This window comes from Megalobrama amblycephala, linkage group LG2, assembly GCF_018812025.1.
Source record: "Megalobrama amblycephala isolate DHTTF-2021 linkage group LG2, ASM1881202v1, whole genome shotgun sequence".
NCBI lineage: Eukaryota > Metazoa > Chordata > Actinopteri > Cypriniformes > Xenocyprididae > Megalobrama > Megalobrama amblycephala.
This window is the reverse complement of record NC_063045.1, coordinates 26,435,428-26,451,739: the sequence shown is the minus strand read 5'-3', so window position 1 is coordinate 26,451,739 and position 16,312 is coordinate 26,435,428. Positions and strand designations below refer to the sequence as shown.

General features: G+C 42.0%; 1 protein-coding gene across 2 annotated transcripts in view; it reads left to right on the top strand.

The window, feature by feature from the left end:
• Positions 1-1,435, top strand: part of cntnap5b (contactin associated protein family member 5b) — a 76,178-nt gene extending 74,743 nt beyond the window's left edge. For both annotated transcript variants that reach the window (XM_048168637.1, XM_048168647.1), the window contains 2 exons: positions 107-178; positions 613-1,435. In XM_048168637.1, coding sequence (XP_048024594.1) covers positions 107-178; positions 613-815 — 275 coding nt within the window. In that variant the 3' untranslated portion in view covers positions 816-1,435. The remainder of the gene's footprint in view (positions 1-106; positions 179-612) is intronic.
• The last annotated feature ends 14,877 nt before the right edge of the window (positions 1,436-16,312 follow it).

Sequence of the window (16,312 nt, the reverse complement as noted above, 5' to 3'; positions counted from 1 at the left end):
GCATGGCATTAAAACACCAACTAGTCAAACTAACAAACCAGTCAACGTTCGAATTAAAGGTGCGTTTTAATGTAATTTCCATATCTCTTATTCTGTTTATTCACAGATCACACAGATACAGGAAGTAGAGGGAAGAAACTTACAAACTCTACCCAAAATGATTCCGCAGTAATTGGAGGTATGTGCTGCTTTCCTGCCCCATTTTTAAAAGCAAATTTGCTGTAAAATCAAACCTTTTATGAATATTCACAGAATTATATCAACTGTCAGTAAGATATCTTGGGGGTGAAAAAGTTGACACTAAAGGTACGGTAACAGTAACAAAATTTTGCGTGCAAAAAGGTCCATTGTCAATAGCGCAGAGATGTATGAAGCTCTGATCACATAAAAGTCACTATCAAACCAAACAACTTTCTGTTGGTCTGCATAGCAATTTCACATGACTAACTTGAACACAGGGAAAATCAAAACCCTGAATTGTGCATTCCTATTGTAATGACTGGATTTTGCCCATGGAATTTCAGAGTAACGGAAAATGTGACTACATATTAACTGTTAATTGTCTGTGATTGCACTGGCAAATGCGCCACTTACTTATTCTGTCTCTCGTAGGTTTGATAGCAGCAGTAGTGCTCATTACCCTCTGCGCCGTGGCCGTGATGACCCGTTTCCTGTACCGCCATCGACACGAACGTAACCGGCAGCTGGCCACCGTCAAGGAGAAAGATCACCAGCCCAGGCCAGAACTTCGATATCGGGCTGAGTTGGACCTACACAGTGCCATGAGAGACAGCAGGAAAGAGTACTTCATCTGACCTGTGGCATACGAAACTCGTGACCCCCACTGAGTCGCTGTGACCCTGTGTTGTGTGCCAACTCAGTGGACAGGGATCGGGGGATAGGAAGTCAGCTGAGCCTTGTGGACACAGCCAGTGCCCTTCACCCTCCCAACCACTGTCCTTTAGCATCCAGGATTCAGGGAACAGAAAGTTCACAACACAGATACGTTGAACTATAGTGGTACGCAAGCAGAGTGGTGGATTTTAACAGACCAGGTTGAATTTGGTGGTTATTTGCTGCAGTTTTAAACAAAATGTTCCCAAGAGTTTGAAGATCAGGTGGCTTCAAAGCTCTGAAGCCGTACCCAAACATGGCCTTCAGCCCTTCGCAGAGGATGGAGAATCAAACGTTTGAAGCGACACTTTTGCTTTCAGGGCTAATTATTTAACCAGACAACAAAGAGATTACAGGATCGTTTGTGTGCGCACACATGCGAATCACTCTGGCAGACAAACAAACACTCGACGGTTCCATTCTGTGGACCGTGACCAATCAAATGGCTCTGGTGTCGTACTAATCCGGCACGAATGGTCTTGTTCAGCCACGGGCGAGCACAATGTAGTAATGCAAATAAAGTGGGTGATGTTACCAGTGAGGCTCTTTCACTTCCTCCTTCCTTTGCTCTGTTTCTACATTCACTCCTGTTTCCTTTCCTAAGAACTACTTGAAATGGCATTCACAATGCATTTAACTTTACAGTCATGTGATGAATCATAGAGGGAAAGAGAAGGAAATAATGACTTGATTGTATCCATGATTGTGTCGTGAAAAGTAGGCATTATGTTCCAGAATGGAAGGGGTGGTTGGAGGGGCTGGATCTATGATGTTATCTTAAAAGGAGGCGGAGCAAGTTATTTCATTTTGCACCAGTTAGTAATTTGCACCAATGAATCATTCAAAATTCAAAAATACCAGGGACCATTTAATTAATGTAATGTGTTATAGCTCAGTGAAACTGAATATTCAGAAAGAAATAATGTAGAGTGGGACTTTTTTATTTTATTTTATTTTATTTTATTTGGCAAGATTTGATTAGATCATGAAAAATAGGCTTGACATTTGTCAATATATTTTTTTCTGCCTACATGGCCTGTATCAGATAAAGTAAAAACATTGATTTGCGCACAAAGTAAAACCAGGGACATTTGTTAAACTACATAGTGTCAATTTTAATTTAGATCAGTCTTTAAAGACCCCATGAAATGATCTGACGCAGCTTTCTTTCCTGTGCTGACGTGTTTCCTGTTGAAACAGGAAAGTGAGGCATGAAATATCAAAGGGACTTTTCCTTGTATTTCCATGTATTCATGGCTAAATCAGGATTTTCTACTGATTTTGCTAATTAATTGTTGTTGGTATTTGGGGAGGAAAATTCTCAGTCTAGTGGATTTTATTGGACACAAATCTGTGTAGTCCAAGATGGGTCTTCTAGTAGATGAAGACTGTAAATTTGAAATGCATAGAGGTGCTAAACATTTATTTAGTCCATTTTAAAGGTGAGCTAGCAAATAAACGGAAGCTAATAGATGTGGTCTTACAAGCCGCAGAACACCGCTTTTTGATTTCATAGGGTCTTTAAGGAACGTTATAGGGTCAATTTTGATTTTACGTTTTCTAAGACTCATTAGTCCTGTGCATCTGTTTCTGGTCCTATCACTCCATCAAATGCTTTTACAGATTTTCTTGTTAGAAGTGTATGCCTGATGTGCCCTATAAGGATGTTCCAGGCCCTAAAGCGACCTCTAAAATCTGAGGTTGGTTGGAAGATATGTTGTTCCAGAACCAAAAAAAAAAAAAAAAAAAAAATGTTGAAAGGATGTTCTACTTGCATACATCACATTATCTGGGTCTCAACAACAAAAGCGCATTTAATCGCAAACACTTTTTTTTTTTTTTTTAAGCATTACGCATTTTTCTTATTTTTACTAGACAAAAGATAAAAATTGTATTGTAAACACTCTGCCAAGGCGGAAGAACCTGAAATAAGGCCTCAATGTACCAACCAACTGAGAAGGTACATTTTAGGTTCCCTGTGAATCCAGAGAAGAGAAGGTTTCGCATTGAAGTGCATCACACCAGTCCACAATAAACTCTTAGACTGGGAATATGAGAATCCATTCTGTACTGGTGGGACCTAATTCTATTGCATTATATTCCAGAGGAACCGAGTAATGGAGTCAAAATATCATTCACATCCTTTTAAAGGTTGCCAGGTCTTTTCCGTATGAGCCTCAAATATGTCTTAGATCATATTAAGATTTCTTCCTCACCGCTATGAGATATAATCTAAATATAATTGGTTCCCGGACTCAACATGATAAAAAAAAATGTTCTGAACAGGATAGCATAGGAAAAGGTCAAGAAGTGCAGATTCCTCTGATAAAACCCACAATGCGCCAGATCGAAGCTTTGAGGCGGTATCTAATCATCGCCCCACCCAACCCCCTCATTTGTCATTTTCAGTGGCGTCAGGACAAAGAATCAGTAATGCTAGATATTTATCTAGCTGTGATCTATGTAAATGTCACTCCCGCAATGGAACAGAGATGATGGATCCTCTCTCAAACAGCCCTGGGCTCAGAACTGAGTCCGATTTACAGCTAAATCCATCTCAGCGTGGATAAACACCAGCCGAAATGTTGTACCACGATTGGCTCATTCCTCTCATTAGATTTCAGTGCGTCTCACGGAGGTAATGAATCCTCAATCTCAGATATTCATGCCTCCGAAACGGACGCAAAGCAGGATGGCTTCCCGAGCAATTTTAGCAGCTCAAAGGAAGTTTAAGATGTGATGTAGGTTTTTTAAATTAAGCTACGCATCACTAGAAGTACAAAAATGGGAACTTTCAGTACATTCAGCAGTGTAGTGACCATTAAAAAAGCATGGGACTTTTTGGGAAATAATTGTTATATTTTAACAGCTTGATTTGGCTTAAAATTGGGAAAACAAATTTTCCAAAATTATAGATAATTTGGTTAAATTTAGTCATATTGAATTTTGGTTATTTTAGTATTATTAATATACTATTATAGTATTTGTTAATATTTGGAATTGACGTTTCAATTATAGAAAATATTAGTTTTAGTTAACATTGATTACACATTAACATCACCTAAATGGGGGGGGGGGGGGTGGGGGGGTTAAAAACAAACCCTGATGCCTCCCTTTCATCAAATCATTTACTACTATTGGGTGAACATTGTCGTCTAATTAATATCCATGAGCCATGTTTGTTAAGGTTTATCAATTTCCTGGTACAACAGTCGTGTCGAAAAAAACTTAAGTCTCCATGAGGTGTGACCTGTTTAGCCTCTGTGAATTTTCACTGAATGCAGGAATGTGAAGTAGTAGTTGTTTTTGAAAGACCCAGAGTATTGTGTTTTTAGCCATGGCAGTTGTGTTATGCTGTTTTGTAGATGTTTGCTGAAATTCACCAAGCTGCTGCACGTAATGCACACAGCTCTCTTCCTTCATAACAAGCCAGAGTGTCCAGTACACCAGAAAGCACTAACAAATGACACCTTACACAGAGGTGAAAGCTTATGTTATCCGACCAGTCTTGGTTGCATGGCATTCTGCTGAATGTCACAGGTCTGCTTGGATTGTTAGGGGGGGAAAAATGCAGTCAGTTGCCTAAACATTTTTTTTTTTGAAGTGCATTTAAATCTTTGGTCCCACTTTATATTAGGAGTCTTTAAATACTATGTACTTACATTTAAATTTCAATCATTTGATACAATGCATTTATTGTGTACATACTGTACATGTTTACCAGCATATAATTACAGCTGTAATTAGTTTTATCTATAATTACATCTATAATTACAATGTTGAGCCTTCTCTTTACACCTTAACCCACCTTTAAACCTACCCATACCACCAATCCTGTTCCTAACCTTACCAATATATCCCACCTCAATAGCAGCAAAAGTGTTTTGCCATACAATATGAACACAATAAGTACATTGTACTTATTTTTTTTTTGATGTAAGTACATAGTTAAGAACACCTAAATAAAGTGTGATCAAATCTTATATTAACATGACAAATCACTGACTATGTTATGGACTATAAAATACACTAATGACTGACTTATTTTAGGCTGGTTTTATATGGTTAGAATTATACAAGTGTATTGTAAATAAATGTATATTTAATAATAAAAACAGAGACATTTTTGTAGCTTTATGTGCTACATTTCTGTGTGTCTTGTTTTCTTCTAACCACTCTGTTTATTAGTAATAGTTATGTTATAAAAGATCTTGACATGCATTGAGAATCTGTCTCGGCCTTGTTCTTGTTGGTTTGCGTTCATTAAGCAAGTGTCAAGAGTTAGAAATGGCTGCTTTGGAACTGTGTAAAGATAAACATGGAGAACACTGGGTGAGTTATAGTTTTTTTTGCTCTACGGATGAACATATGTAAAGCCCTATTGGATGGGATTAGTTTTACAAGGGTAGAGTAATGTAATTTTACTGGACATCTGTAATATTAATGGCCAATTTGCTAAGGGATAAGAAATCTCAGTAAAACAACTAGTGGGATGGGTAACTCGATTTACCTACCGCTGTCACCTCCCTTTCATCATGTACATATTATGTTGTTTCCAACCATATAATGTGCACACACACACACACACACACACACACACACACACACACACACACACAGACATACATACATACTATATATTTAAATATACTAAAAAAACAGTTATGTCCAGTTGAATGATTTTTAATTAAATTAATTAAATTCTGATTGGATTCTGTTGGTAATAGGCACTTACCTAAAGCTAAAAGAAGTTTAATTCCTCTAAGAGGTGCTTTTGACCTTCTTTTTTTATCTGAATGGTATGCGGAAAACATCTCAGGTTACTGGCGTAACCTATGTTCTCTGAATAGGGAACGAGACGCTGCTTAGGTATGATGCAATGGGAATGCACTCTGGGTGTGCCGATTGTCTGAAGCCCATATAGAATCACGCCAATTCATTGGCTGATGGCGCGGGTGCCGCCCCGACGCTCTTATGTCGCAATCCTAAACTGATGAACGCGCCATCTGCTCCTCACATTTCTCTGCCAAAAAAGGCCACTTGTCGACAGAACTGGAGTGTCTAACTGAACTGCACTGTTTTTAGAATCCAAGGCAATACCCCTGGCAGATGCCTCCATTCGTGAAAGAAATGTGATAGAGGAAGCAGTGTGTTGCAATGTAGAGGACATACCTGTATTTGAGTGTCAGACTGTTCCTTGCAGGATAGCATGGTTGACCGTGAAGAAGAGCGTCCGGCTTCCTGGCGCGGAATGAGAGGGCCCACAACACGTGTCTCTGATTATGTGAGCAGCAGGCAACACACAAATCGGTGGTGAAGGGAGAAAGCTTAGCTCGTCTCCTATCTCCCGTGATGAAAAGAGGTGAGGCTGATCGAATGCTGCACACTGAAATGCACTGGGCAGCGGATGTGACAGAGCTGGATGAAGAGAGCGAGTGAGAAGTGGGCAGAAATGCTTGACCCAACCTCAGAAGGCAGGGGAAGCTCTCTTCTTTCTGGCGTGAGGGTCAGGAGTGACTCGAAGGAGCTGGAGCGGAGGGCTTGCTGGGCCGCTTCCGCTCAAGACGCCTATGGGGTCGCTGGCAGGGCAATGGGCGACCACGGGGTCCCCAAACCGTAGTCGGTGGGGAATGAACCGGGTCACTTCTCCTACTAGCTAACTCCTTCCTATGCGAGGAGCGCTCTCTGGGTAGAGAAGTGGAGGGGATAGAAGAGTCCCTAACTCTCCTGGGCATAAACTGCCTGAGAGCAGCCGACTGGGTCTTGGCGACCCTAAATTTGTCAACCACTGTGTTGACCGCCTCCCCGAACAAACCAGACTGAGAGATAGGGGCATCCATGAGGAACACCTTCTCCTTATCATGGATTTCCATAAGATTGAGCCATAGGTGGCGCTCTGCAGCCACCGAGCCCGCCATGGAGCGCTGTATAGCACGCGCAGTATGTTTAGTGGCTCTTAAGGCCAAATCTTTGGCTCTGCGGAGCTCCTTGACCGCTTCTGGCATCAGACCATCACCTATAGCGCCCTATAGCACGTGCAGTATGTTTAGTGGCTCTTAAGGCCAAATCTGTGGCTCTGCATTGTATGAAGGGCCATGCCAGCCTGACCAGCTGCCATGTAGGACTTTCTGATAAGGGCAGAAGTAGTCCTGCATTGTTTAGATGGAAGGAGGGGGCGGGACTTCCAAGAAGGAGCCGAAGATGGAAAGAGGTGAAGTCAGATAGTAGCAGAAGGGCTAAAATGGCTGCTTCGTGAAGGCAGAGAAATCTGAGGACCAGATGGCACATTCATCATTTTAGGATGGCGACGTAAGAGCATCGGGGCAGCGCCCGTGCCATCAGCCAATGAATCGCCGTGATTTTATACACGGCATCGAGTGAACCTATGAAAGAGAACACTGTTTGCCACAGACTTGTCCCACCACCTAAAACGCAACTGAATGCTTCTTCAAGCACCTCCATACTTTTAAAACCATGGAAAACGTACTTGGTTCCCTTAGATACAGAACGAGTACTGCGTCGTTAAGCCATTATGCCAATGATGCATTGGGGAAAACTCCATTTCTCCAATTTCTAAGCCTTTTTCAATCACACAGTTAAAGTGCATGGCCATTGGTTCGTGGAGTTGTAGTCGAATAAAACGAACCAATGACAGCGCCAGAGCTGCACGAGCCTATGGTGAGCGAGCCCGCCAAAAGGGGCGAGGTATCAGGCCATATAAGCAGACGTCTCACCTAGGCAGACAGATTTAATTTGACTGAAGCGACGACATGAGGCGTCCTGCGAATAGCACGGCAAAGTACACAGTACTCATTCTGTATCTCAGAGAACCAAGGTTACATTACTAACCGAGTACGTTCCCTTTCGATACTACACTGCGTTGTTAAGCCGCTAGGCTAAGAAGCATTGGGGACAATACAATCACGCTGTGCTATGAAGGAGGGACGATCAAGTATTCGCCCAGAGCACTAAAAGGGCTTGTAACGAATACGTTAGGACAAAAATGACCCGGACCGAGTCGGGGATGGAAGAGGTTACAATAGTCATCCCACTGACCTCATACGGCAGCCTCAGCACCAAGGGGACCGAGGGCGCGTAGAGGTAAACAAAGTTAGAGTCAAGAGCCCAGACGTAGTCTGGGTCTTAGGCGGGAGTCTATGAAAAGCCGATCATTATAGTGAGGCTTATGCAGAGAGGATCTCTGTCTGTAATGCAAGGACGTCCAGGTTATAAAACCTGATCAATGTGGACAGCGAGGCCCAGCCGGCCGCCACACAAATTTCCGCAATAGACACACCACTGGACCATGCCCAAGAGGAAGCCATACCTCTCGTGGAATGTGCTCAACACCTATAGGACATTGCAGCCCTAAGGAGGAGTAGGCGAGTGCTATCGCATTAACCATCCATCTGGACAGCCTTGGCTTCATGACCGGGTGACCTTTAGTGCGGCCTCTGAAGCATACAAAGAGCTGTTCCAACTGCTCCTGATCATCCTGAGAAGGAGGAAGTGCGGAAAGAATGACAACCTGCTCCCTGAACGGAGTGGAGAGAACCTTAGGGACATATCTGTGCCTTGGTTTCAGGATGACTTTGGAGTTGTTAGGCCAAAACTCAAGACAAGAGGGGCTCCCAGAGAGCTCCTGTAAATCTTCCACTCGCCAATAGCAGGGCGGTTTTAGCATCAGGGGTGTAAGTCGGCAGTCTGAAGTGGCTCAAAAGGGGGGCCTTTGAGACCTCTAAGAACCGTGGAAAGGTCCCAGGAAGGGATCGTAAAGAGGCGAGGAGGGTTCAGCCTCCTGGACCCCTTCAAGAAACGAACAACAAGATTGTTCTTACCTACAGACTGCCCTGCTATAGGAGCATGAGAGGCTGCTATAGCTGAGACATAGACCTTAAGGGTAGAGGGAGTACGGCCTCTATCTGTTAAGTCTTGGAGGAAGGAAAATGTCTGAGATATGTCACAAGTGAAAGGGTCTTCACCCCGGGCTGTGCACCAGGCAGTGAAGACTGACCACTCAAGGGCATAGAGACGCCTCGTGGACAGAGCTCTAGCCTGTGAGATGGTATTCAGGACACTCTTGGGGAGGCTTGCAGTCTCCCATCAAGAGGCCACACATGTAGAGCCCACAGCTCGGGTCTGAGATGCCATATTGGTCCGTTCGCTTGAGAGAGGAGGTCCTGTCTCAAGGGAATCAGCCACGGCTCCGCTGACGACACCTGAGACAGGTCCGAGACCCATGGATGGTTCTTCCACAGAGGTGCCACTAGGAGGACCATGTCACCCTCCCTTACTCGTCTGATGACCTGGGGGATCAGAGTGATCGGGGGAAAAGCATAGAGGAGAAGACTGGGCCAATCATGGGCCAGAGCATCTCTGTTCTTTGAGAAATAGGTTGGGCAATGATAGTTGTCTTCGGAGGCAAAGTGTGGAGAGCTTGTAACGATCAGCCCAATAGGTCGATTTTACCTGGATTAAAATGGGGTCAGATTAAACTGTGTGAGAGGTTATGAGCGTTTTAAAAGATGAGACAGACAACAGAAATTAATAAATAAAGTGTATTTACAATATTCACAAGGAACTTAAAACAACACAATAAAACTAGAATAACTTAGGCCGTTTAAAAGCAGGGAGTCCATTTGCAGCATACTCTAAAACAGTCCTTAAGAGTCCTAGTAACGTGCTGAAAGTCCCAATGTGAAAGTGTCCACCGGTGTATATACAAAGTCCACAGAAGTGATAATCCAACAGAAAAGTGATGTGGTTTGCTGGAAAGGTAAATATATGGTATGGTTCCTCCATTTCTGTTGTCTGTCTCATCTTTTTAAACACTCCAAAAGCTCACACAGTATAATCTGACCTGTTTTAATTCATGTAAAATCGAGCTTTTGGGCCGATCGTTACAAGCTCGATATACTGCCAGCATTTCCAGGCGGTTCATATGAAGCTTGCTTTCCAAACTCGTCCAAGTGCCGAAGGCCAGGTGGCCATACCACAGGGCTCCCCAGCCCATCTTGGAAACATATGTGAAGATGACTTTCCTCCTGCCTACCGTCCCCACAGTCACGCCCTGCTCGTACCAGCAGGGATTCATCCAAGGGGCCAGGGTTGTGATGAACGCCTGGTTCACCTTGACTAGGCAGTGACCGAGACTCAAGGTTTTAGCCAAAACTGCAGTGGGCTCATGTGGAGCAGGCCCAGCTGTCGAGCTGGTGATGCTGAGCTCATAAAACCCAGCATCATCTGAAACCCCTTGAGTCGTCGAGGTAATTCAGCATGCGGATTCCCATCAGAGGGAAAGAGCCGCGTCCATACACTTCGTAAAAGTGCGGGGAGCTAGGGACAGTCAGAACAAAGGACCGTGTATTGATATGCCACTTCCTCAAAGGCGAATCCCAAGAAGCACCTGTGATGGGGGGCTAAAATATATGCGAAAATAAGCATCCTTCAGATTGAGAGAAAAAAAAAAAACAGTCCCCTGGGCTCATTTGCAAGAGGATCTGTTTCACAGTAATCATTCTGAATGAGCGATTTATAAGGGCCCGGTTCAGATGTCTGAGGTCGAGGATGGGTCTGAAACCACCTTCCTTTTTGGGATGAGGATTACAGTTGACTACATTGAATAATGGTGAACTAGACTCTGAGTGAACTAGAGTACATATTTCGTTTTATTACACCCAATACCCATTTTGACACTCCAGGGATGGCCAGCCAGGCCTCAGCCCGTGTGGCAAGGGGTTAAATGATTCGAGCGATGGGTCATTGCGAGGGGACCCAACGCTTGTGATCTGGTTGCTATAACAGCAATTAATTGCACGGGCGTGGGAACTTGAGTGGGCCCAGTGCTAACAAACATTGTCTCCAGCACTCGGATCAGAACAGGTTTTTTTCTAAAGAAAGCTCTTTAGACAAAATATTTGTATGAGTCTCCATGAGTCATACGGGAAAACGTCATACATTAACGAGCTGTTAGCACTGCGTTCAGCTGAGTGCTGTCAGTGCTATGCTTGCTCTCAAGTGTGCATAGAGCTGGGGAATCCCCTTGCTCCCGGGAGAATGAGAGATGCGGGAATAGACCAGCGTGAGCTCACCTAGCCCCATTCAATCAGTTTTGTGATTGCATTGTTCTTTTGTCTCAAGTCAGAGATAAAAAGAACTGTGGAGATCAAGGGGAAGAGCCGTCTTCAGATAAGCGGTCTGTGAACGCCGCAAGGCAAGACTCACGCTCTCATTGTGAGAGCGTCCATCTTCAATGGAGGCGGCTTGCGTGGGCGGGGCCGGGGTTATTATTTCGTTATTATTTCAGAAGAAATATATTCCATGAGTCTCACCTGATAGTTACAGGGGAGATTATCATGACATAATGCTCTCAGTGCTGCACTCAGCTGAACCCTGTCAGTGTGGCACTCGTCCTAACAGTGTGCGCAGCACCGGGAAAATCCCTGCTGCAGGAAGAGTGAGACATGCGGGACATAAACCGGCGAGAGCTCACTTAGTCCCGTTCACTGGCCCTGTAACCTTTGTTTCTCATCTCAGCTTGAGATAAAGAGAACAGTGGAAAATGAGGGAAAGAGCTGCTTTTTAGAAAAAGCAGTCTGTGAATGCAGCAAGGCTCGTGCTCTCATAGTGAGAGCACTCATTCTCAATGAATGCGGCTTCCAGGGGCGGGACCAGCAAAGGACAAGCTCAGAGACGTGCTTAGGGGCTCTGCATTTAGAAACAAATGCCAGTGAGAATAGTTTTAATAAAAATAAGCTCTATATGCTCACCTGACAGAAGACGGCAGGTTGGATGAACTGAAACAGGTGCTCTAATCATATATACACTTGTAAACACAAGCTGCAAACTAGAAGGAGGCTAAATCCAATAGAGCCTACAACTCCTACAGTTATATGCAATATAGCTGTTGTGGCAATGATCAGTTAGCGGGAGCTAACAGAGACCAAACTGAAAGTAAGACTCTCTACACTCAACCTGAGTGTGCAATCCAACAGGTGATGCACTCAGTGACACACAAACCCTAACCGGGGAGTACAATAGTCACCACGCTCTAAAATAGAGGCTAACACAAGCTTACTATTATGAGAACAGGTGCTAACCTGTGGCAACACTAGAGTAATGCTCACATACATGTAGGGCAACAGCTAGAACTCAAAGCAAAAAGAATTTGTAAATACATGCCATCCTAAAGAGGATAAATGCTCTCACCAAACAAAATTACAGCTCTGTACTGAACCCTAGAGGAACGGAAGCTAAAAAGCTAGCACCGTAACTCAAACTTGAATGTAAATTCAAGGGGCTCAGGGGAAAGACAAATTCATAGCATGAATACAGTTCTAGATATTTGGGCCTAGCATACACTGCATACACTTATCTACGCAAAGATAAGGGCCTACCACCTGAGAAAACAGCACCAGGCTGGCTAATAACAGCCTGCTACCTTAGCTGTTAATCTCAGCCATTGCACCTACATAAACAAGGAGAAATGGGCATATGACCTAACAACTCCCTCAGGAGGAGGCCAGAACTAGGAACTATACAACCTAACAAGGGATAGTAATACAAAGGGTGGTTTATAACAATAAACACCTAAACCAAGTCCTAGCCTGGGCTTCATCTCTGAATCTCCATAGATAAGAGGAAATAAAGTGAAACTCAACAAGCAAACAATATCAGGCAGCCGATTAAGGCCAACCTAGACATAAATACTAACTGAAGTGACGAGTGCTAACTCAAACTTACTCTAGCAAACACTAGATGAGAAGCTACTCTAAACAACAGGTGGCTAAGAGGCGGCCATTTTGTGGCCTGCACAGATATAATTCTAGCCAACCTATCAAACTTCAGTTTGCCCAAAAACCTCTCTTACTTTTTCCGATAACATACTCAGGAAAAACTATACAGGAACACAAGGTCAACATATTTAGAAACATAAATATAGACCCAGCTCACTTTCCTGCGGCTCGTAGACCTCTTTCCCTTTTCTTTAACAAGGAAGGATGGAATGTAGGGTTCTTTAAAGCCTAAAAGAGCCTCTTCCACTATCAAGCCAGAAGGCGGGCCTTTAGAAAAATATTCATCAAAGGCCCAGCCGTCAGCCTGAATGTTAAAGCAGCGCCTGAGTATGTTAAATGAATCCAAAACCCAGGAGGAAGAAGGGGCGTGGGCAGATGTAAAGTCGCCCATCGCAATGAGAGGGAATCGATTACCGACGCTACTGGCCAGAAGAGCGCTCGCTGCCGGACGCGATGACGTTAAACACGGACATCATTGTCATCCAAAGAAGATTCCCTAGGCGCTCCTTTTATACTTCCGGGTTCACGCTATGATACGTCATAGGCTGTCACCGGCCAAAAGGATTGGAGTGGTTTGATTCTTTGGCTTTCAGACATCGGTTCACGTGTGATGTTCCCTCATAGCGGTAAACGCAGAGTAGAGTTCCCTTTCGAAAGGGAACTCAAATTAACACATACGATAAGTTAGCAATTGACATTTTATTGCATTGCACCTAATTATGATACCATTTTTCTGCCTCAACATTTTGTTAAACAATCCCATTTTAAGCTGCATAAAGTCAAAAAAGGAAAATCTGGATTTATCTTACTTTGGGTAAGTTAAAGAGAAATTGATTGACACTTTATTGTGTTTTTACAGTACCTGGTTATGATACCGTTTTGTAAACCAATCTAATTTTCAAGCTACGTTAGGAGAGGTACCCCTTGTCCACACCAGCTGCGATGCATCCAATTTTGAGTATTATGTTTTTTGTTGTTGTCACTGAAAGCGAAATATTGCACAGTGTAAAAATGCAGCCAATCAGATAAAAAACTAGCAAAACCAAATTAGAAACTGACAAAATGTATTTTGAAAAAATGGATGATGACACTGACTTGCGCAACTAATTAGATAAAAAAACTTGTAGTCAGAAAATTATTTGCTGCTTGGTCAGTCCGTAATATTAGACAGCTATAAAATGTAGTCCCGTTCCAAGTTTTGCTGTAATGACGATTGTTTTTTTGTTTTTTTTAAAGAAAAAGCATAAAATGAAATAAAAGTGCTGATCTAGAATCTACTACTACTATCCCATTGAATATGATCTCTTGGAGTTGAACATGGGAAGACAAAAGCATTTGAGTTTCTTCATACCAACGCAACAAAGCTTCAGACGCTGATGTTGAAAGAAAAAAAAATAAATAAATCAAGATCGGTTAAAAGCTTTTGGAGGAGAATTCATCATCCGATGCAGGCAGCCCTCTCAGGACTGTATCAGGTATCTGAGTGTCAGGGAAAATAAAGTCCAGGTGAATGTAGCGAGGTAATTCTGAGTCCCTAATGCAGAAAGACAGACAGGAAGGGATACGGTGTCAAAAGCAACCGTCTAACAAGTTGTAGGACAAAAGGTTGAGTGTATCAACTAACGGGAAGAAAAATTGAAGTCTCTCATTTTATTTCCTTTTTCACCTTGTTGTGGAGGAAGATAAGGCAGGATTCATGTCACCAATTTGAGTTATTTTAACTTCCCGTCTCTTTCCAACAGCCAAAATTAATATTTTCATATGTTTAGTTTGCTCATATTGTCCTCTCTATCTCTTTCATCTATCAGCATAACTCTTTTAGTGGGTGTATGGCTGTTGAAGTGGGAACTGTACTTTGATAATTCAAGTCTGTAATGAGTAAATGAGTAGGTGGGAACATATGGACTCCCACAGTTTGCTTGTTTGCAGGTGATCTCCAGTGCCAGGGTTCAATTGCTTGATTTAAACCAGAATTTGATTCCATCTCCTCATCTTCTAGTCCCTGCAGGTCACTTTCACATTTTAGTATTTGACTATTAAGCATGGTTCGTTTGCATCATCACTGTGATTAGTGTAGTTGGGTAATGACTCAAGAACAGAAGCCACTATATTCAGGTGAAAAAAAAAGTAAAAATAAATAAATAAATAAAAACAGTCGGATAGTGAAGAGTCTCTATATGACAGGCAGATTGATCGGAGGGGTTGAAAATAAGAGGTCTTGATGATGTCATCAGAAATAAGAATTGTTTGGGGGTGGAGCAAGTTGATATAATTTGGTGAAAGATTGTGAAGATAAGATAAACTAGCAAATATGAGACCAAGAATATGTATTCTAAACATAAATAGGGTCGATTTTAAATTTCATAAACAGATTGCCATTTGTACTTGTTACGAATGTATTAGCAATTTAAAGTACAGTCTTGCTCTTATTATTGTCTGAACTGAACTTCCCTTGAGATACATGTCTTTCATTAATTCCTCTGGTTTTATATTTTAACTACAGGTTATTGATGTAATGTCCACAATTAGCCAACAAAAGAGATTTGGTTAAAAGATTTGAATGTGTCTGAATTTATTTTTTGCTGACAGCTATGGACTCTCATTCAACACAATTATATTACTGATTATTTAATAAGGCTAAATAATATTGATTTAATAATATGTTTTACTGATTTGTATTAGATGGAGGGTCACTTTTAGGACACAGTGTAGGAAACATGATGCTAAGCACCTAATTATGTAAGATGGATTTTTCTTCCATTCGAAACTCTTACCTGAAAACATAAGCTGTTTATAATCTTCTCCCCTCCTGAAACTGATTCTCAATTATGTAGTTTACACAGAACCACATGAGAGCTCAAAACATTTTTAGAACATGTTTATTTTGTCGCTATAGTGCACTGCTGCTAATAGCATCTCTAACCGCTACAGCTAGAAAAATGTCTTCTGTTTACATAGAAATTACATTTGGTTCAGCTTGCTTATCATAATGTTACTGAAATGAGTGAAAAATAGTGATGTCTGCAGCAAGGGACTGCTGGGTAATTAACGACAATTTAGCATTTGCATGTATGCTACTTTTACTTTTGTGAATGTGTTTATATGCAAAACTAGCAGTAATTTCAACTAGCTTTCTGAGCATGTTTTGTCTGTTATTTTCAAGCTTCATTACATATGACACCATTTCCTATAGCCTAGTGCATTAAAGCAACAAAACCGGACACTAGGTTTTTTTGTTGTTGTTGTTGTTGTTGTTGTTGTTGTTGTTGTTGTTGTTGTTGTTGTTGTTATGCTAACTAGCCCACAGTGAAATCTCATTTGTCCAAAAGTCACTTCAAATAGTTGTATTTTAATCAAAACATTAAGTTGTGCTGCATTTTTGCTATTTGTAACTCTTAAAAGCAAGTAAAAACAAATAAGTAAGTCTGGCTAGAAAACAGTGTAAACATATTAGTATATGCTAGCCTTGTTGTTAGTTGTAACATGATCACGTAGCAATAAACCTTGTGCAACTATAGCCACAGTTCTAATCATAAAAAAAACTCATGATAATCCATTTATTTGTCAGATAAAGAATTGAATTCGCCTTACGAATTGCATTGAGCACTTGCTAAAATTAAAAA